The sequence below is a fragment of the Hetaerina americana genome, unplaced genomic scaffold (genome assembly GCF_022747635.1).
Source record: "Hetaerina americana unplaced genomic scaffold, ioHetAmer1.1.p SCAF_9, whole genome shotgun sequence".
NCBI lineage: Eukaryota > Metazoa > Arthropoda > Insecta > Odonata > Calopterygidae > Hetaerina > Hetaerina americana.
The window spans coordinates 72,478,154-72,498,956 of record NW_027287538.1 but is presented as its reverse complement, the minus strand read 5'-3'; the positions used below and the strand labels follow the sequence as shown (position 1 = coordinate 72,498,956).

The following is a 20,803-nucleotide window of genomic DNA, read 5'->3' as shown; positions in this document are numbered from 1 at the left end:
CAGTTAACATAAAAAATGCATTTGAGTCCGGGACATTGAAACCTTAGAAAAACAAACAAATTTCAGCAGGCCACCAAGAGTCCTCCTTTCAAAGCTTAAGGTCGAATATTGAGCTTCCAAAAACATTTGCCCATATGACATAAACTATCCTGACCCATAACCCTCTAAAAAAGACTTGCAATGGGAGAATCAACACACCTATTATCCTCATGGGTCTATGTGAGCAGCCAAGTACACTGATTTGTTTTGGCACATAACCTAAAACATAGGTTTGTCAACATCAAACAAATTAGTTCGTAACTGAAATAGCAATTAGTTCACCTTAAAACTATCTCTGAATGGCTTTCACTAGCCTTAACTAAAATGATCCATTTTATCATGCTATTGCCTCTCATGCCATTTTTTTCAAATAAAATTGAAATTTGTTAGGCATATTTTTTCATTAAACGGCTACAAATTTTTCCAGGAAAAATGACTTCATAAACAGCAGAAAAGGACATACAAAGGAATCAAATGGATGTTTCAGGGTACATATAGAAAAAAATAATAAATTATACTACCTCAGTCGTTGGATCAATGTCTGAATCCACTTCATACACTTCATCATTGAGGTCCTCATATTTCAACACTCTGAAAAGGAGAAAATTGATGATGAATCTAAAAATCTATACACTGCACAGAACACTTGAAACAAAAATTTAACAAATGAGCACAATGAATTACTTTGGTAAACTTAAATAGCTTCCTGAATATGCACTGTATTTATAATGAATTATGTTCCAATTTGATGAATAGCTCTTCACGCACTCCCGGATTAAGAGTCCACAGCCAGCAAGTTCACTCTCCTCCGATGGAACATTATTACCAAGAGTTCGATATTTGCGAGGCAGGACAACTTGCTGTGAGAAAAAAAAGAGAGGAGATATTTATTATCAATGCATTGATATCTGGTATAATTACACTCTGCCTATTCATACAGTTAGCATTTAAAAAATTTACTTTGGTGAAGAAAATAAGAACATGATATCTGAAAACAGGGAGACTTATACCTCAAGCATTTTCCCCTCTATTACAGTCTTCAACATCCCGTAGCCAATCAATAAATATGCTTTGCATCCATTTTTCCTGTTACCTTATGATTTCTCCCAACATTCCCCTCTCATGTCCCACCATACCTTGCACTTCCTCATTTGTTTTCCTTTCTGTCCACTTTACCTTCTCCGCACCCACATTATCTCAAAAGCCTCCAATTTATGCCTATCATCCGGCTTCAAGGGCCATGTTTCCGCACCATACATAAGCCCTCTCCATATCAAAGTTTTGACAAGACTTTTTGTAACATCCTTAATTAAGATCCTAGGCATCAATTCTCTCCTACTGGTGAAAGCTTCCATGTACAGGTATAAGGTAATTCTACTCCTTATGTCCCTACTACTTGACCATTTTGGTCCAAAACACTTCCAAGATTGGTAAAACTGTTCCACCTGCTCTAGTTTTTGTCCTCTAATTTTAACATTTAGCTTAGATTTTCTCTCTCTAGAAAAACGCAAAACCTTTTTTTCAAATTACATTTATTCTCATCGCATACCTATTGCACTGACTGAGGGCACTCAGCAGAGTTTGCAACCCTTTGTCTGACTGACAACCTAAAACTTGATCATCAGCAAACCTAACTGATTTTATGAATTTTCAACCAACTTTCATTCTAATCTCCATTTCTTCCCATGCCTCCTACCTCCGCATATACATTGAACAGCACCGGTGATACTGGACAACCCTGCCTTACACCTCTTCCTAACACTCCCCATCCGGACCTTCTGTTCACCACATACACCTGAGCAGTCTAAGACATATCCAGGTTGAGGATTAGTCTCCTATCCACCCAATCTATTCCTGTTTTCTGCAATTTATTCATTAGTTTTTCCCAATTCACTGTATCAAACAACTTTTCAAAATCTACCAAACAGGCAAGTACAACATGATTAATTTCCATGTTCCTCTTTATTGGTAATCTCATTATTGCAATGGCATCACATGTGCCTCTCCCCACCTAAACCCAAGCTGACGATCCCCAAAATAATGATGCTGAGTACACTTAAGCTTCATGCAAAATCAAACTTATTGTTCTGTAGTCCTCACATGATGTAGCCAGTACCTTTTTTGGAATAGGACTAACACTGATCTCATAAAAATCTTCCGTCTGGATTCCTTCCTCATAGATTCTTCAAATCAATCCATATAGTATCTTCAGACCATATTTTCCTAAACCTTTATAGTACTTCTGCAGGAATGTTGTTAACCCCCTCGGGTTTATTTGATTTCATCTTTCTTAATGCCCTTTCTATCTCATTGTCAAATATTCCTGGGCCTAAGCCATCCTCATCTACGTCATATTCTCTTTCTATGTCTTACCTTACTGGCCAAAAGCTTTTACTAATTCCAAAGAAACTGCGGGAGATGCCGCAACAGTAACTTATAACGGAGTCATCCGCTAATGTGCATTTTAATGCAACAATTTCAGAGCGTAAAAATCATTCGCCTTGACTGGGACTGGGGCTGGGAGCTTTTACTAAATAATTCTTCCATTAATTCCTTCCATCTCTCTTGGATCTTTGCTGTTTCAACTTTTATTTTACCCGACATATCCCTAACTGTTAACACAAATTTTCCCTTCTTGCCTTCTGCCAGTGTCTTAACTTTCCTGTATAGTGCACCAATTTCATCATTCCTCTGCAAAATTTCTAAAGCCTCACACTGCATCTTCCGCCATGCTTCTTTTGCTCTATTTGTTACCCATCTCAATGTATTATTTAACTATTTGACTTCCTTCTACCCAACGCTTCATTTACATTCTTCTTTTTCCTTCTCTCATCTGTCTTTCTAATCATCTCATCTGTTTCCATGGTTTCCTTATCTTTACCAGCTCCTATCTTTAACAGCTCCTATAGTTTTTCCTGCAGCTTCCAATATCCCTTAACAAATAAAAAAATATAAATACACATATGCGGGTCGTGGTGGTCCAGGGGTAGAGTGTTGGACTACTGACTGAAGGGTCTGGGTTCGTTTCCCAGGAAAGCCACTCTGGGCACCTGCAGCTCCACCCAAGCTATGTGATTTTCCGGGTACCAGATCTTCCTGGGAAGCCATTACCGGCACAGGGAAAGGAACTGCCCCTCCTACCCCGATGTGTGAATTTCACATGCCATCAGGCTTAGTACTGGGTGAACTCAACCATCACCCATCACCTACCCCAAAATGCACTATGGAAATCTATTGATAATTATATATTAATAGAGGTCATCAAAGAGTTCAAGTGCAAGTTAATTCTATGAAGTGATAAAGACATTAAACTTACGCCTGCATAAAATAAGATAAATATTTCAAATATAAAATGAGTGTTTTGTAATAGTGCATGGATAAAAAAAATTAGATCAGCTTATGGTTGAGTTTCGTAGCTTTAATTAAACATCAAAACGGTTCAACAGAATTTCACTCATTACCAAAATTATTTGGTCTAATTAAGGGAGAATTACAGCTTGATTAGCACTACAAAAATCTGGAAGAAATTGATTTAGCCTTGTAGTGGTTTAGTATTGCTGTGTGTTGGCCTTCGGGATATAGTTGATTTAGTTACACTGGGCGGTGAAATTCTGATCTAATAATTTGATTAAGGCAAACAGTCAATTCTTTCCCTCTTTTTCAAAGAGAGTAAAGATAAGGGAATTCATGATTTTATAATTGATTTTTTCCGTGGGAACGTAACTTCCTGGGGATTGGATGCAGAAATTCGCGTGTCACTCTTTCCAATTTAACGACGTGTGTTACAGATCCATGACACCATACAGTTGAGGTACACTCCAAATAGCTTCAAACCATTGACCAGAAGAGAATTTAAAAATCTGAATTTCTTTCGGAGAGAAACACACGCCCTCGACAAGAATTTCACAACAATATTTCTACTACAGTAGGTAGTTAAAGAAAAAGTTAGGAAAATATGTTTTTTTTATTTGCATTTAATAGTTATCGTAACTGAGGAGTATTACCCACATTTTCATCGACTGCCTTGTTTCCTGAAGGGCAAATGCTAAAATAATGTCAAATGATGCCCGCAAAGGTATAAAACATAATGAAAGGAAACTTTGGAAGGAAGGAGGAAATTTTGAATGGAAATTATATCATCGCCGGGAGATTGTTTCACTACGGCAAATCCTCAGGTGGAGAAATGAAAAATAGTGGATTAACAGGGAAAACCCAGTTTTTAAATTCCCTACAGACAGTTCAGAATGAATTGTCGAAATAAGGCCAATACCCACCGATACGTCATCCGCGGGATACAAAAGCAATTCCCTTTGAGGGTCATTCTGGAGCACTGTCTTATTTTTCAAAACAAAAGTTTCAAAATCCAGAGGTTCCACTTGCACCGGTTTACACTACAAAGGAAACATTACTATTACACTTTGCCGCTTTAACCAGGCAATACACAAGAAAAGTTCCACTAATGCTTAGACGGAGGGGTGTAAAAATCTTTGCTTACCTGAACGGCGGTCTCTCTTACAACCTGGGACACTGTCTCCCTTAGTTGTGCAGCCATTCCAGGCTTCCCCAGTGCCTTAGTGAACTTCCTTTCTGTCATTTTCAATAAATATTATTTTAAACTTGTATTTCGAGGTAAACCGTAACAATAATGAAAATATATAGCTCAAAAGTGAGAGTTTTCGACATCCGGACCATACTCATTCGACGCATACGCCCATCGATACACAAAACAAAACATTTCAATTTTCAATTTTACGTACAGAAGGAACCCAGAAGTTACGTATTCTATCAAGAGTGGGAGTAAATGTATGTTTCTCTTCTCGAAATTTCTACATCTAGTGGCATCTCTTGGCAAATATTTTAAAAACTTGAGAGGAGAGGAAATCATCAGAAGGCGCCAAAATCGTAAGTATGTCTAACGAGCAATAAATCAATTCTTAAATTGTGGAATTACCTTAATATTTCGGTCGTATTTTTTTCAGTCAAAATGTGTTTACTTAAAGTGATTAGGCATGCATTAACGCAATATGCTATACGATGTATAAAATCTTAAATATCATGCCTTTTAATGGTAATCGTTTCGTAGTGTTAATGACAGTACTCAAGGATTGCTCATTCAATCAAAACAGACTGGGTTTTCTAATTGATATTTTTTTTCAATATGAGCCATATTTTGGAATCCGAATGTGCTTTTAATTTATCAATCGATTACATCAATTATTAACTGCAATAAATAATGATGGAATTCTGAACTCCATGCATATGAGCTGCACTCCATGCACATTGGTTTGCTATACTTCCTTCCATTTTCAAAAAACTTTGCCATAGAGCCGCGCTGGCGTTAGTATTTGGGGAAAATGCCAAATCATATATCTTTTATATTGTCCAAAAAGGGTTATTAAAAAAGTGGCCATATTCACATATATTACTTTGAAATTGAATTTTTATGTATAGGAAGAGCTACAGTGCCAACAGTTCCACATTTACCAGACTGCCAAGTTTTTAAGCCGTTAATTCTTATTAATTCGTTGTTTTTATCTTGAAAATAAGTTTCATTGACCCAGGTTATGAGGATGAAATGGATGATATTCAGAGGTATCTCGATCCCTACTTGAGGTGCTTTGTGGAGGGCACTTTGAGTGAGTACGCCGTCCGTCGGATGGGACGTTAAACTGCGGACCCCTTGGCGCCTTTCGTAAAGAGTAGGCTAATGCCGACGCCGGGTTTCTCTCCACCCTTCATCCTTTCCTATCCATCCCCTATGGCGCAAATGACCTTAGCTGTCGGTCGCCTCCCCTCAAAACTACTACTACTACGAATTGGCAACGTTGCTCACAGATGCCCATCCCATTGGCAAACCGGTTTGTGAGACTCGGTGAATGATGCGAGGAAGTATGCGAGGGAGGACACAGTTGTGTTGTGAATGCGGTGATGGCAGGTTCCGGTCCTTCCATGGCAAACAATCCATGGGTGCTTCCTGTTCGATTTTTACTTCTTGTCTCGGTGGTGTCGACGGTTGGAGCATCGCTCTCAGGACTGTACATCGACAATGGATTGGATAGCACTGTGATGCACCGATCTTTATCTGCCAGAGAAAAACAGGAAGTGGAGCATGAGATTCTGAACCTTCTCGGTCTTCCCAATAGGCCTCTGCCTAGGCGCCGGACCGCGCACTCAGGTGCGACTCAACTTCTCTACATTTGTATCGATTTCACCTAAGGAATTTTGGATATACACTAATTGGTGTAATTTTTCATCGTTTGAGGCTTAACGAGATGTTCCTGATCAACTTTAAGCCTTGCTTAACCAAAAACCAGTCGCGAAAGACTTTTGGAAGTGTTTAATAATGTTCCCTTGTTGACAACTGATTTTATGCACTAATATGTGTGTGGGATTACCAGTTTCTGATTCCAAGAATAAGCATAACGCTGATTGTGTATGTATGGTCCCCAGAAGGTACCCGTGTTTAGCCTAAATATCAGGCGTAGCCCAAAGTCGCTTTCACTATTATGTTTACCTATGACGAACCGAAATATCCTTAAAACTACGTCATATTTTGGGTGCCGTGGCGCGTTGGTGCGACCTTTTCCAGGAAAGAGAATTTGATGGGTGACGAAGGTCACATTAGTTTACACTCCGTAGATTATTTACCACTTCCAAGTATTTCGAGTGGACTTCGTTTTACCATTTTTGAGTAGATGCACCAAACAATCCCTTTCTTATCATTTTCACGTTCGTAAAATACGAGGCGTTGAAGTTAGTTCTTTTGGAGAAATGAAACTTTCCTTCATCTGCGTCTTATACATTTCAGCTAACTATGAGGTAACACAGTGAGATAATTACAAAAGCACAATCCATTTTTGTGACGGAGGTGGCCGTAACTTGTATATTACTTTCTTGAAGACTGGAAATGAGCGAGCGAGTGTCACCTGCGGTTTCAGTATAGAAGATACCATGATGTAATTTATTCCAATGTTTTCCATAGAATGCTAAACCACCTTAACGTCCTTCATTCAGCCATACGTGTGGAGCATTTTGTATATATACGCACGTAGGTTTTTCTGCTGTGAACAGAATACGGCTTAAAAGACGCGAGTTTGTGATCAATTGCGCAATTTTTTTTACATGGAGCGGCCGCTTCACCCACCGGTAACTTAGATAAGTCGCCAAGAGAATCGTTAAATCTAAATTAAATGAGAGGAAAATGCGGAACTTTGTAAAGGCTCCCTAGCAGATGAATAGTAGTTGGTCATTTTTTGATTTGATGAACTTGTGTGGAAGGATCTGGAGAGCTATTAGCAAATGTTATTTATCTTCAAAAATATCCACAAATATAGTCAACAAAAGAGGGGGTCCAAGGTTATGGACGAATTTTATTTTTCCCATGGTCTTGCAGTGATTGCATTTTTTTCACAGTAAAGTATTGCACTTTCCATGGTAATTTTCATTGTTCTTCATAGTAATGTCTGAGCACGATGGTAATTTTCCGTTTTCCCGCACGAAATAATTTAGCTTCAAAATATTGTACTTTTCGAACGAGCCGTGTACTTATATATTTATAGTCCAGTTCAAATTTTACGGGATTAACGATACCTTTCAGGCATAACTTCTCTTCATCGTCCGTGGCTATTATGTAGAATGGTAGTCAGTTAATTTGAAACCTTGTCCAATAATTTTTCAGTTAGATTTTATTGCTGCGATTAATGAAGAACATCATTTTTGCCATCATGAAAATAACGACAATGAGGCAAGAGACCCGTTTTATTTAGTGGAAGGTTGGATATTTAAAGCACAAAATTCTGAAGCATGGATAAAACGGTAATTATTCTTTCTAGATGTTTGCTGACTATATACCGCATTAAAGCTTGCACATGCTGATCTCTTGCCTTTGAATTTTCAGGAAAATTTATTTCAGAAATATGATAACCTGCTGTAAACCTTTTGTCATTATGAAATTATCTGATGTTGAGCGAGTTGGTGGTCTAAATAGATCCACGCACTTCTTTATAATTTTCAAGCTGCATATTTTAATCACTGAAAACTAGTCACCTAATCTCCTTCATTTATTTGTGTGGGAATTTTTCTGTTTCAGGTTTTTATTGTATTACTGTCAAATGATAAACATACATAAGAATGATTGAATTTATGTCCCCATTATTTTGCTCCTGAGTGCCCGCAGAGGTACACCCCCAGATTAAGATGTATAATTCTGTTCATTTTAATATATTTGAAGTTTTACTTTGGTTTTGCGAGTCTACATGGTTTTCTGCAGAATTTGGAATATTTTTATCAGATTCTTGAATAATATCGAGGGAAAGAGGATTTAGAGTGGGAGATGTTTATCTCATAGAGATTTAAACCTTGAAGCATGCTCCAACCTAAGTGACCAGCTGACAATAGTCATGCTTGATCCAAAATCATCTGCAATAAATGGAAAATCTTTAATATTCTGTTGCGTACACCTATAAGTCCTAATAAATGGGTACTTTCATTGAACAGAACCTTTGCACACAAGGACAGAATCCTTGACATCCATGTTTCAACAATTCATTTCTTGCCATAATTATTTATTTTTAATGACTCAAAGAAGGACTTACAGCTTGCAATTCTCTTTATAATTGTAACTTATGCAGTCGATGGATCTATATATGTTGCAGGACGTAGAATGGTTGGAGGGTCTGCCCCTCAGTTTCTCCTTGGCCTCTATGAAGCTCTGGGGGAAGAGGGCCTGCAGTCAGCAGCGACTGGTCTCAGCTTGAGTGGAGCGGATATTGGTGCCATTGACGAGAGTGACACAATCATAAGTTTCCGTAGTCACGGTGAGATAACACATGCAATATCTGTAACGTGTAATCATCTCGAGAGTCCTAAAAATACTAGGAACAAGATGGTCAATTTCTCAATGTTGGTGAAATGAGAAACTTCCTTATTGCCTGTTGACAAAGGCAAGATAGTTCAATGTAGACGGTTGTTAAAATCATCATAAACTTGGCGTATCCATCAGTGTACATACTGTTTTACATATGTGCACTAATTTACATTTTTTTATGATGTTGTCTTTGTAGTGTAAGTTTGTTGCCAAAATACAAATGTCATAATTGTTCAGTATTAATTCAGTGGAACTGAATTGATACGAAGTGGCAGAGATAACAAGTCCCATTTCAGTGGGGAGAGTAAGATCAGGATCCTAGTTCTCAATATACAGTGTCTTTATAATAAGCTACGAGACCTTGAAGCATTAACTTTAATGGACAAATTGGACGTAATTTGCCTTTGTGAGCATCAGTTGAGTGATTTGGATGTCAACATTCCACGGTATGTGATAGGGGACTGTTATTGTCAAAAAGTGAAATGCCATGGTGGAGTGGTGATTTATGTAAAATACATTATTGTGCATGAAAATCCAAAGATAAATCTGCAGTCCCTGAACACTGAACAGGTATTTGAATGTTCAGTGGTAAAACTTACTGTCAATGAGCAAATTCTTATTATCTTTGCATTGTATCGATCTCTCATGGGATCCTTTAGGGACTTCATTGAAAAACTAGAAACTTGCCGTATAATAGGACAAATTACTCCAGGAGGCCTGCAATAATTCTTACAGGAGACTTCAATTGTAACCTTCTCACTGATGGTAATAATCAAGGAGAACTGCTGTCTCGATCAACCTCCGATAACAAAAAACCCTTGGTTAATAATCTTACAAGAGTTACAGATAGTTCAAATACCCTGTTGGATAACATCTTCACAGACTATCCAGAACCCCAAGTTCATACTGTTGTTTTTGACCCAGCTCTGTCTGCTCACTGTGCAATTATGTCTGTTTTCAGTGCGTCTGAAATTATCAAATCTACCGATGCCCCTACCATATTAAAGAAAATCATTAGTGACTTTAATGTCAACAACTTTCAATTTATCTTGAGTTGAGAGAATTGGAAGTCGTTGAACGAGAATAACTCCCTGAACAGTAACTTTGACCTGTCTACAGAATGTTTCTGTATCACTTCAACTCAGCCTTTCCCCTTGAACCAATTAAGCACCCTAAAACCATTCAAAAAACTGGATCAATCCAGAAATTAGGCATTTGTCCAGGGTATTAAGAACTATATCACAAAATAATGTCCTCTACAGATAAAACACTGCATGATGAATATTCTAACTTAAATAAGCTGTACCGTAATATTATTAAGAAAACAAAGAATATAATGATGAACTAATCTTAAATGCAACTAATAATACTAAAGTAACAATACTAAAATGGCAACAGGAGTCTTCCTCTCTTCACCATTAGTTGTTGATAAAGGCATTCCTCAAGGATCAGTGTTGGGTCCAACACTATTTCTCACTTATATTGATGATCTACCAAGAAAATTGCATGTAAATCCTTTCAGTAACTGTCTTGCAGATGATGTGAGCGTTGTGCTGTATCAGAAATCCTTTGAAGATTTGATGCCTTTAGGTGAATCCATTAGTTATGACATGGGCAGGTGGTGACATGGGAATGGCCTTATTCTTAATTAAATAAAAACTAAGGCCATGATATTCTCTGCAAAAACCTGTCATTTTAATAAAAGTACTTCTCAGCCTATGACAAGTAACTGTAAAATTATTAATGACTGTAAATTTTTGGGAATATATTTTGATAAATACCTGAAATGGACTTACCCATCACACATCTAAGTAAAAAATTAAATTCTGTCTACTATCTTCTTTCAATTCTGAAGCATACTGTTAGTATGGATGTGTTAAAAACACTCTGCTATCGTCTATTTTATTCTCTTGTATCATAATCTGGGGAAGTAGGTCATCAACTAAGTTAACTAAAATATTTATTGTTTGAAAGAAATTGCTCAGGTCCATGTGCAATAAATCCTATAGAACCCACTGCAGACGACTCTTTCAAAGCCTTGCCATAATAACAGTCCCTTGTGTGTTTATTTATAATTCAGTAATTTGTGTAAAAAAGAACATGGTTCTAATCCCATCAAATAATGGTGCACACACTTATAAGACTGGGACAAGAAATCATCTGTGTGTAATGTCAATTACCTACCTAACTGCTTACAGAATAATGAAGGAATAATACCAGTGTTGTATGCTGACGACACTAATGTGATAATACCAACCAACACAAACATCTCCCAGCCTGGTGGAAAAATCAAAGCACACTGTCACACGTGCAATAAACAAGTGGTGTACAGACAACTTTCTAGACTTAAATATAAATAAAAGTAAAATAGTATACTTTACACGCAATAATAACGTGTCAGATGATCTGCTTGTAAAAATTAATGACCAATCAATTGAGCATGTGACGGAATGTAAATATCTAGGTATTTTTTGTGGGCAAATATTTCTTGGGTTATGCATGTAAAGCCCTTCCACACAAGCTCAGCTCAACTTGCTACTTATAAAGACACCAGTATGAAACTACAAGTAAAACTGTACTACTCAATTTATACTATGGGGAAATGTATTCAAATATAACCTACTGTATAATCAGCTGCTATTTCTCAAACCATCTTTAAAATGCAAAAGAAAGCTATAAGAATCATCACCAGGAAACCTCACAATTCTCCATCAAGGCCTATTTTCCATGAATTAAATTTGCTACCACTCCTGTGCATCTACATTATGTTTTTAATCCTATATATAACAAATACCCTCCCCGGACTACAACCTTGACGTGGTGGAAGGGCTTGTGCGTTCCGATGACCCCTAGAGCTGTGCTGGCGGGAGTAATAAAAATTGCTCCTGGTAGGGTCACCCATGCCAGATAGGTCGAAGGTTAGGAGCCAGACGAAAGGTAGTCCACGCAGCGTCTGTTCCTCAGTGAGGCGGCTGCAATGGCGTCTGACCCCAGTGGGGCGGCCAGTAAGTGATGGTGTCACGTTAAAAACACTATTGAGGAAGGCAACGGGAAACCACCTCAATTATCATTCCCAAGAAAAAATATGATGGACAATAGAGATATTTTGAGTCCTGGCAACCACGGGGCTCGGCCCAAGCGGCCGTGTGTCGTGCCCGGCAGCGGGGGAGGCAAGGCTTCCGCGGTCGTCATCCCACGAAACCCTTGCAAGGGAAAACCAGCAGCAGCAGGACAGAAAATGCAGGAGAAGAAGACCAAATTAGTTAGAATAGGAACGTGGAATGTTAGGACAATGATGAGGACAGGGAAATTGGAGAATGTTAAGCGAGAGATGGAAAGGGGAAATATAGATATTTTAGGTCTATACGAGGTGAGATGGAAAGATAGCGGGGATTACTGGAGTGATAAGTATAGAATAATATACAGCGGTGGGGACGAGAGCCAACGAGGGGTTGCCATAGTATTAAATGAAGAGGTAGGAAGAAGCATAGTCAACATAGAGCAGGTAACGGATAGAATACTACTAGTGGAGATAAAAGCAGAACCGACGAACATAGTTATTATTCAGGTATACATGCCACCGAGCAACCATAAGGAAGAAGAGGTCGATAGGATATACGATCAGTTAGAGGACATGATCGCGTGTGTTCCAGCAGGGAAACATTTGATAGTGATGGGGGATTGGAATGCGACGGTAGGCGAAGGAAGAGATGGTGATGAGGTAGGGGACTACGGTTTAGGCACGAGGAATGACCGCGGGGAGAAAGCAGTTGAGTTCTGCAGGAGACAGGGGTTAGTCATCACCAACACTTGGTTTAGACACCACAAAAGACGCAGGTATACATGGAAAATGCCAGGTGACTCAGGAAGATATCAGCTAGATTATATCCTGGTTAGACACAGGTTTAGGAACAGTGTGATAAATTCCCACAGCTTCCCGGGAGCGGATGCGGACTCAGACCACAATTTAGTTGTTATGAAATGTAGCGTACGTTTCAAAAAGATAAGGCAGGGGCGGCGAGTTAAAAAATGGAATGTAGAAGCATTAAATGGGTTGAAAAGGAAGGAATACAAACAGGCGGTAGAGAAAATCATGGAGGATGGCAAAGGGCTTAGTACTATCGAAGAAAAATGGGAAATGATCAAGAAAGGGTTGTCTAAAGCCGCAAAAGACACTATTGGAAACGTTAACGCTAAAAGGACTAGGAAACCATGGATCACGGATGAGATGATTACAAAGATGGATGAGCGGCGAAAATGGAAGAATATAAATACCTAATTAGGCAAAATGAAGTACAAAGAATTGAACAATAAATTGAGGCGGGCAACAAATAAGGCAAAAGAAGCATGGTGGAAGACGCAGTGCGAGGATATGGAAAGTCTGCAGAGGAAGGGTGAAATCGGTGCGCTGTACAGCACAGTTAAATCGTTATCGGGAAGTAAGAAAGGAAGAGCTATGCTAACAGTTAGAGATAAGGCGGGTAAGGTAATAGTTGACGCAGGAAAGATCCAAGAGAGATGGAAGGAGTATATAGAAGAACTGTATAGTAAAGAACTCAGACCAACAAAGTTAGACATTGAAAAAGAAAATGACGTAGAGGAAGACAGCTTAGGTCCAGGCATACTAGACAATGAGATAGAAAGGGCATTAAGGGAGATGAAACTAAATAAGGCCGTGGGGGTAGATAACATTCCCGTGGAACTTTTAAAATGCTTAGGAAAATGTGGGAGGAAGAGGCTATATGGGCTGATCCGTAGCATTTATGAGGAGGGAATCTGGCCGGAAGACTTTGTGAGATCAGTTTTAGTTCCGATTCCGAAAAAGGTAAAGGCCACGTCATGTGAGAACTATAGGACAATTAGTTTGATATCCCACGCAGCTAAAGTTGTTCTCAGGATCATAAACAAAAGGATAGAGAGTAGGGCAAATGATTACTTAGGGGATGATCAGTTTGGGTTTAGGAAGGGGAGAGGTACGCGTGATGCCATTGCGGTAATGAGATTATTAATCGAGAGGAATATAGAACATAACCAGGAGGTATTTGCCTGTTTCGTAGATTTCGAAAAAGCATTTGATAGAGTGAATTGGGAAAAACTAATGAGTATATTGCAGAAAATAGGAATAGATTGGAGGGAAAGGAGGCTAATCCGCAACCTGTACATGTCTCAGACTGCTCAGGTGCGGGTGGGAAACGGGGAGTCAGGATGGGCAGTGTTAGGAAGGGGTGTAAGGCAGGGTTGCCCATTATCACCGTTGCTGTTCAACCTGTATGCAGAGGAAATGATCAAAGAGGCATGGGAAGAACTCGAGGTAGGAATGAAAGTGGGCGGGGGATTCGTAAAATCAGTTAGGTTTGCTGATGACCAAGCTTTAGTTTGTCAGTCAGCCAAGGGGCTGCAAGCATTGCTGAGTGAATTGGAAATTCAGTGCGACAGGTATGGGATGAGAATCAATATTAATAAAACAAAGGTTATGCGATTTTCTAGAAAGAAAAAGGCTAAGCTTAACATTAAAATAGGAGCTAACAGTTTCAGGCTTAACTTTGTGGAATTCTTTCATGGTGAGGGTGAAAGAAAGAGAAGAAACAACTTTGCACTTCCACACACTTTTTTAATGTAACACGACCATGGTTTCGATGCTGCGCATCATCTTCAGGTACAATACAACAAAATTATTCAACTTATATAGCCAAGAGTCAGGTAGGGGAAGTCCTCCCTGACTTCCCCTACCTGGCTCCTGGCTATATAAGTTGAATAATTTTGTTGTATTGTACCTGAAGATGATGCGCAGCATCGAAACCATGGTCGTGTTACATTAAAAAAGTGTGTGGAAGTGCAAAGTTGTTTTTTCTCTTTCTTTCACCCTCACCATTAAAATAGGAGGGAAAAAACTAGAGCAGGTAGAACAGTTTACGTATCTCGGCAGTGTTTTGGACCAACACGGTCAAAGTAGTAGGGACGTAAGGAGAAGAATTGCGCTAGGCAAAGAGGCTTTTACAAGGAGGAAGGAGTTAATGACGGGGACGTTGAGTAAGGATGTTAAGAAAAGACTCGTAAAAGCTTTGATATGGAGCGTAGCTATGTACGGCACGGAAACGCGGTCATTGAAGCAGGAGGATAGACGTAGACTGGAAGCTTTTGAAATGTGGGTGTGGAGAAGAATGGAGAAGGTGAAATGGACAGAGAAGAAAACAAATGAGGAAGTACTTGGTATGGTGGGCGAAGAGAGGGGTTTGTTGGGAGCAATCCTATGGAGGCAGGAAAAGTGGATGAAGGGGGTGTTGACCGGCAGTGGGATGTTGAAGACTGTGATAGAGGGTAGAATGTTGGGCAAAAGAGGAAAGGGAAGGAACAGGATAGGGATGTTGGACGGGATGAAGGCAGGAAGAATGTACTCAGAGATAAAGAAGGGCCTGATGTAGAGTAGGATGATGGATATTGTGTTTTGTTAGGAGTAATAAAATATTTGTTTGGTAGTTGTGTCCATCCAAAAACCTACCTTAACCGGTAGATTACCTTAAAAAAAAATATATATATATAACAAATAACATTGGCAACTATTCTCTTAACTCTGCCTATCATCATCATTACACCAGAGGAAGGGATGACATCCATTATGGGAATATAAGAACTGAAGCATTGAAATTAGGACCCAATGAAATGGGCATCAGATTATATAATAAACTACCCAAAAGTATCAAGGATACAAAGGGAACTGCTGCATTCAGGCATAAATTAAAAAGATATCAACAGCGTAATATGTTCTACTCGGTTGACGAACATCTCAACAATATTCCCGACCAGTAAGTTCATACTTTTAGTTTCTAGCAATGGTCATGGTCCAATTCATGTTGGTGATCAATGATTTTTCTGAATTGATATTTCATATGCATGTTACAGCCAGTATCCATGGGTTTGTGCCAAATATGATGTAACTGTGAGCATCATTTCTTTTATGCATCTTAGCCTGGTGATCTCTGGGCAAATAAAAAGTAATAATAATGTTAGCATGACAATGATAACCAAAGGACCTCATTCTCTGTGCATCAAAATGTTCAACAAGCTTTCCATTAGTTTAAAAAATAAGAAATCACTATTTTTGAAAAGAAATTGTTTATGTACTTAAATGAAAATGTTTTTACGGTGTGAATGACTGCATCAATTCGGGGTTATATTGAATTTTATATTGTGCACATAATTATGCATGTAGGTGTAATTTTATTTTTTCTGGGTAGTAATCATTAAGTTACTGTACTTCTTGACACATCATATACGATTACATAATGTATGATATTCTGTACCTTACTATGTATTTGTCAGTTGGGGATTAAAAAAGAAAATTAGTCTCCCAATTTGCTCACCTATTGAAGACCTGTATTTCTCCCGCCTTTAACTTTGTCTCCTTAGGATAAAAAAAATTGTTCCTTGTTATAAATTAGCTATTCAAATCCCTCATTTACATTTGTATTCTTGAGATATGATAGTCATTTACTTTTGGTAATCTAAAAGGCGTTTTTTCAATTAGTTAATTTTAATTTGACGTACATTTTTCATGCACCCTCATTATTTCTTTTTCCTTTTCATTTTTCACCTTATATATTTACCTGGTTTGATTGTAGTTCAAATGGGACGTTATTGGCATGTATTGCAATCAAGGGTGCTTTTCCTGATGTTCCCATTTGCCCAGCACACCCATCTACCAATCTTTCCCCTTCCCCTTGAGCCCTGCTTAACCAGTTAACATTTAAGTACCATGGTTTTCAGGAGATCCTTCTTGGGGTCACCATTCCCGAAAGGGCTGGGATATTCCTCTTCGGCATGAAAGAGGCCGCCGTCTGTGGTTTGACGTGTCAGAGGTGCCTATCGAAGAGAGCATTGTGGCAGCTGAGCTTCGTCTCTTCCGTCGAGCATTGCGTCCTGTCTGCACGCATGTCAACCATGCCTTTGGTCCCCCTTTTCATGGGCCAACTTCATTCAACGTCACCGTGCACCAGATTGTTTCCAGAGGAGTTCAAGGGTGAGTATTCTCTTGTTTTCCATTCGTTTAATCAATCCGCCAATGGAATGGTCCACAAGACCAGGTGTTCATGTGTTGCTGAGTAATTTAAGTGCCTCAGAGATATCAGAAGTATGGATTGATCGCTTGGCATACCAAATGATAACTTGCAAACTGTCATCTCATGTCCTTCAGCAGTTGACAATCCACAGCCTTGACACCACTTCTTTTATTTTGGTAACAAGGTGGTGGGGTGGACATGGCAATAGGGCTGGGAGGAAAGAAATCAAGCTGGCATTATGCAAACTACAAAACTGGTGAATTTTGTTAACGGTATTATCCTGTAAAAAACTTCATCCAGCCACCATGCAGCTGTTGGTTTAATAACTTTGAAGGAGTGTTTCCATAGAATCTCAATAGCTTGAGGAAGGTAACCTTAGTTTAAATGAAAAATACCTATTTTCCAATCAGTCAATTAGTTAACAGCATTACTCGGCCAAGGGATCTACCCCCTTCTCTTTCCCCCAAATTTATGTTGAAGACAGTATATGTGGGGTTAGTCTTTTGAAGTTGGGGGGTAAACTATGCCCTCTTGGCCCCCGATACCTATGATATTGATATGAGTACATAGTGTGTGATTCGACTTTGTCTTATTATAAGGGCACTGATTTTTCATTAATTATTTGTGCATTGTACTTTACACTCCCACGTTAATTCAGGAGTGGCGAGGAGGAAGGGACTGGGACCCTTGAGTTGCTTGATTCTGTTGAGTGGTCATCGGAGAGTGAAGGTTGGATCTTGATCAACGTGACGGGTGCCTTGATGACGTGGGTCCGCCAACCAGAAACAAATCTGGGGCTGCACTTGTCTGTCCGCTCAAGTGAGTTGAATATTGTGGGCTCAAAACTGAATCTATATCGAGTTTGCAGCATGAATTTTGTGGACCATATAATTTCTATTCACCAAAGGATTATGCAAGAGTATGAATATTATATTATATTATTACCGCTAAATCATCATCTACTACCCTAAGTCATATTGTTTCATTTATTAAAAATATTAGACATTAAGACAAGCAATCTTATTTTTTTAGATGACTTAAAGCACAGCACCATGGTAATGTAAGAATAATTTGGTGAATTTCACTGTAGCACGTCATCCTTAGGCAAATTGAAATTAATTAAAGCACAAATGAAAATGAGTAGTAAATTGCAATGAAAATGCCTAATATCTTAGCTGAATTTCAAATCTAGATCATTAAGTTATCACTTGGTTGTTCCACCTTCCCCTACAGAAATTTTCTTCATTATTGCATGGTGTATATCAACTTATTTGTCCGCACTTATGTCTTCAATGATTATTCAGTGTGGAATGCACAAAAAATCACATTTTTTAAGAATTCATCGTAATGTGACCACTTTTATCAAGGTGTGGCATCTTGAAATTATCTTCGGAAATTCTGTCTAATGATAGTGATGTTTTTGGGCAATTTAATCATTTTACCTGACACTGCTTAACATTTGTGAGCCTGGGTAAGGGGGATTTTTGAGCACTACATCGTCTGTACACAAGTCGGAATGCTTAACAAATGTTTAACATCCACAGATTCTCACGAGTTGCACCCTGAAGATGTAGGCATTGTTGGGCCACCAGTGGGCTCTGGTGGTCGATCACCTCAGTCATCCAAGGAGCCCTTCCTGGTGGCATTCCTCGGCTCATCTGTTTTGCCAGGAAGGGCCCACGGTGTGCACTCTCGTTCAACAAGGGAAGTGAAAACACGAATGGGCAGTGGGAGAAAACGCAAGGGCATAGATCGCCAAATGGAGCCATCGACCCCATACATTACCCCAAGGAACCCTCTTCTTGGTAAGGGATTGGTTCTGGTTCATTATACCTGGAATATGAAATTCCTGATGATGGTGGTTTAAGTTTTTCTTTGCCTTATTTTCTCATTTATACTTTGGTTGAGAATTATGGCTATAATTTTCAAATTTTTGCTATCCCTAGTTTTTTGTTCACTACTCAGCTATTACTTTTGCAGATTCTCCTGGGCATTGGTCTTCTCGCAGTTGTCAAATACAAACCCTTTATGTTAGCTTCCGTGACTTGGAGTGGCAGGTTAGTGCCTATCAATTTCTTATTCATGTTATATTGATAATTGATTTTCTAAGCATTTACATCGAATGTATAATTAGGCAGACAAATGAACTAGAGTAAATTGAATACTGGAAACGTAGTTGGCTCGGGGGAAGATGTCTTGACAGATTTCAATATCATCTCCAAAAAGTTTTTATCTAGGTCTCATGTTCTTCTTTTGTATAATGGATCAAAACATTTTCGTTACTTACTTCTCCTTTGCCATATGGGATGCATTTTTCATCCAGATATCTAAATGAAAAAATGGCCCATATCACGAGTGAAGATAATCACAGCTTATTCTAAATTGTCTCATTTGAACACGACTGACTGAATATTTTTTCCTCCAATAATTAGATGAAAATTTGGAAAAATTTCAATGTCTGTCAGAAATAAATGAGGTTATCTTTTGGTCTCTACCCCATTATCTTTGACTGTGTCATCCTCAGTACATTTATTATTCATATTAATTTTATTAATCACTGTGATAGTTATGAGAAGTGGTACATCCAGATCAAACTAACTTGCTGGTATTTTAATACCCCCTAAGTCATAAATTATACTTGTATACTAATTGAATGAATGTAAATACATGTTTCCTTCCATAGAATTCCATTTTAAGGATTATTTCTTTAATGGAAATGCCATTTATCATCTCTTTTTGTGAGGGCTGAATATGCAAGAGTTTTACGGAGATTGTAAAGACTTTGATACCATGCATAGTAATGTATGAATGGGAGACTCGGTATTTTGAGGCGAGAGGATGAGCAATCGATAGCTTTACGGATGTAGGTGCGATGGAGAAAATAAGTTGGACAGAGAGGAAAAGAGACACAGACATTTTGAATAGGATAGGTGAAGAAAGGAAGTCACTTGGGGGAAAGACGAAATAGGCAGAGACAGTAGAAAGAGGAGATATTGAAAGGTAGCGGGATGTTGATAAGGCCATGTTAGATGGAAGTACGTTGTGCGCAAGGGGATAAGGGGAAGGGAGGCGTTCTCAATAGCTTGAAGGCAGGCCGGAGTAGAGAAAAAATGATAAGAGATTATGTAGAAAAGAGCAAGTTTTCACTATACTTTTACATAAACATTCATTTGGAAGCATCCTGAACTTTCTTTTTAATCAGTGGAATACCTTAATATCACATTCTACCTTTAAGGTAGAATAAAGATTTCAGGTTTCAAATGATTTTTAAGTTTTAAATCTATATGCTTCCTACTTTGGCAAAATATTACTGTCCATTCACTAACTGCATGGATATTGTTCAAATTTTCCAGGACTGGATTATTGCCCCGGATGGATATGGAGCTTTTTATTGCAGTGGCGAATGCAACTTCCCCCTGAATGCACACATGAATGCAACAAACCACGCCATTGTTCAAACACTGGTGCACCTCATGAAGCCTTCACAAGTTCCAAAGCCGTGCTGTGCCCCAACCAAACTCACGCCCATCTCGGTGCTCTATTTCCTCGATGACTCGAATGTTATTTTGAAGAAGTACAAAAACATGGTGGTGAAAAGTTGCGGCTGCCATTAGCATGTCAAGGCTGCCAAATGAAGTGACATTTGATATGCTTGTGCACCTCCATTGTGTTATTGCAATTATTTAAATGGGTAATCAAAGAGACATTGCTCCTTCTACTGCATAAGCCAACTTAGACATCCCATTTAAAATATTGTGAGCCATTTTAATGATATTTTCTTTCTGTGAAAGGTCAAATTATGACAAAACCAGATAACAGCAATAAAATGAATTATTAAAAC

At 38.7% G+C, this 20,803-nt stretch overlaps 2 protein-coding genes across 2 annotated transcripts in view; one reads left to right on the top strand and one right to left on the bottom strand.

Moving 5' to 3' along the window:
- Ziz (dedicator of cytokinesis protein Ziz) overlaps positions 1 to 4,745 on the bottom strand; it is an 82,117-nt gene extending 77,372 nt beyond the window's left edge. Inside the window, exons 1-4 of the mRNA XM_071597456.1 lie at positions 4,535 to 4,745; positions 4,314 to 4,430; positions 724 to 899; positions 561 to 630 (exon numbers count right to left, since the gene is read on the bottom strand). Coding sequence (XP_071453557.1) covers positions 561 to 630; positions 724 to 899; positions 4,314 to 4,430; positions 4,535 to 4,633 — 462 coding nt within the window. The 5' untranslated portion in view covers positions 4,634 to 4,745. The remainder of the gene's footprint in view (positions 1 to 560; positions 631 to 723; positions 900 to 4,313; positions 4,431 to 4,534) is intronic.
- A 1,194-nt stretch (positions 4,746 to 5,939) lies between these two features.
- LOC139698677 (protein 60A-like) lies at positions 5,940 to 20,803 on the top strand. The gene is made up of 7 exons (XM_071597549.1): positions 5,940 to 6,214; positions 8,694 to 8,855; positions 16,670 to 16,922; positions 17,621 to 17,781; positions 18,507 to 18,767; positions 18,943 to 19,019; positions 20,316 to 20,803. The coding sequence occupies exons 1-7, from the start codon at positions 5,968 to 5,970 to the stop codon at positions 20,574 to 20,576; spliced, it is 1,422 nt and encodes a 473-aa protein (XP_071453650.1). The 5' UTR covers positions 5,940 to 5,967; the 3' UTR covers positions 20,577 to 20,803.

Excerpts from the sequence above, each read along its gene's own strand:
- LOC139698677 (XM_071597549.1), top strand. The coding sequence starts at position 5,968 with ATGGCAGGTTCCGGTCCTTCCATGGCAAACAATCCATGGGTGCTTCCT. Across the intron at positions 17,782-18,506 it reads GCACTTGTCTGTCCGCTCAA|ATTCTCACGAGTTGCACCCT; the intron begins GTGAGTTGAATA and ends TAACATCCACAG. Across the intron at positions 18,768-18,942 it reads CCCAAGGAACCCTCTTCTTG|ATTCTCCTGGGCATTGGTCT; the intron begins GTAAGGGATTGG and ends TTACTTTTGCAG.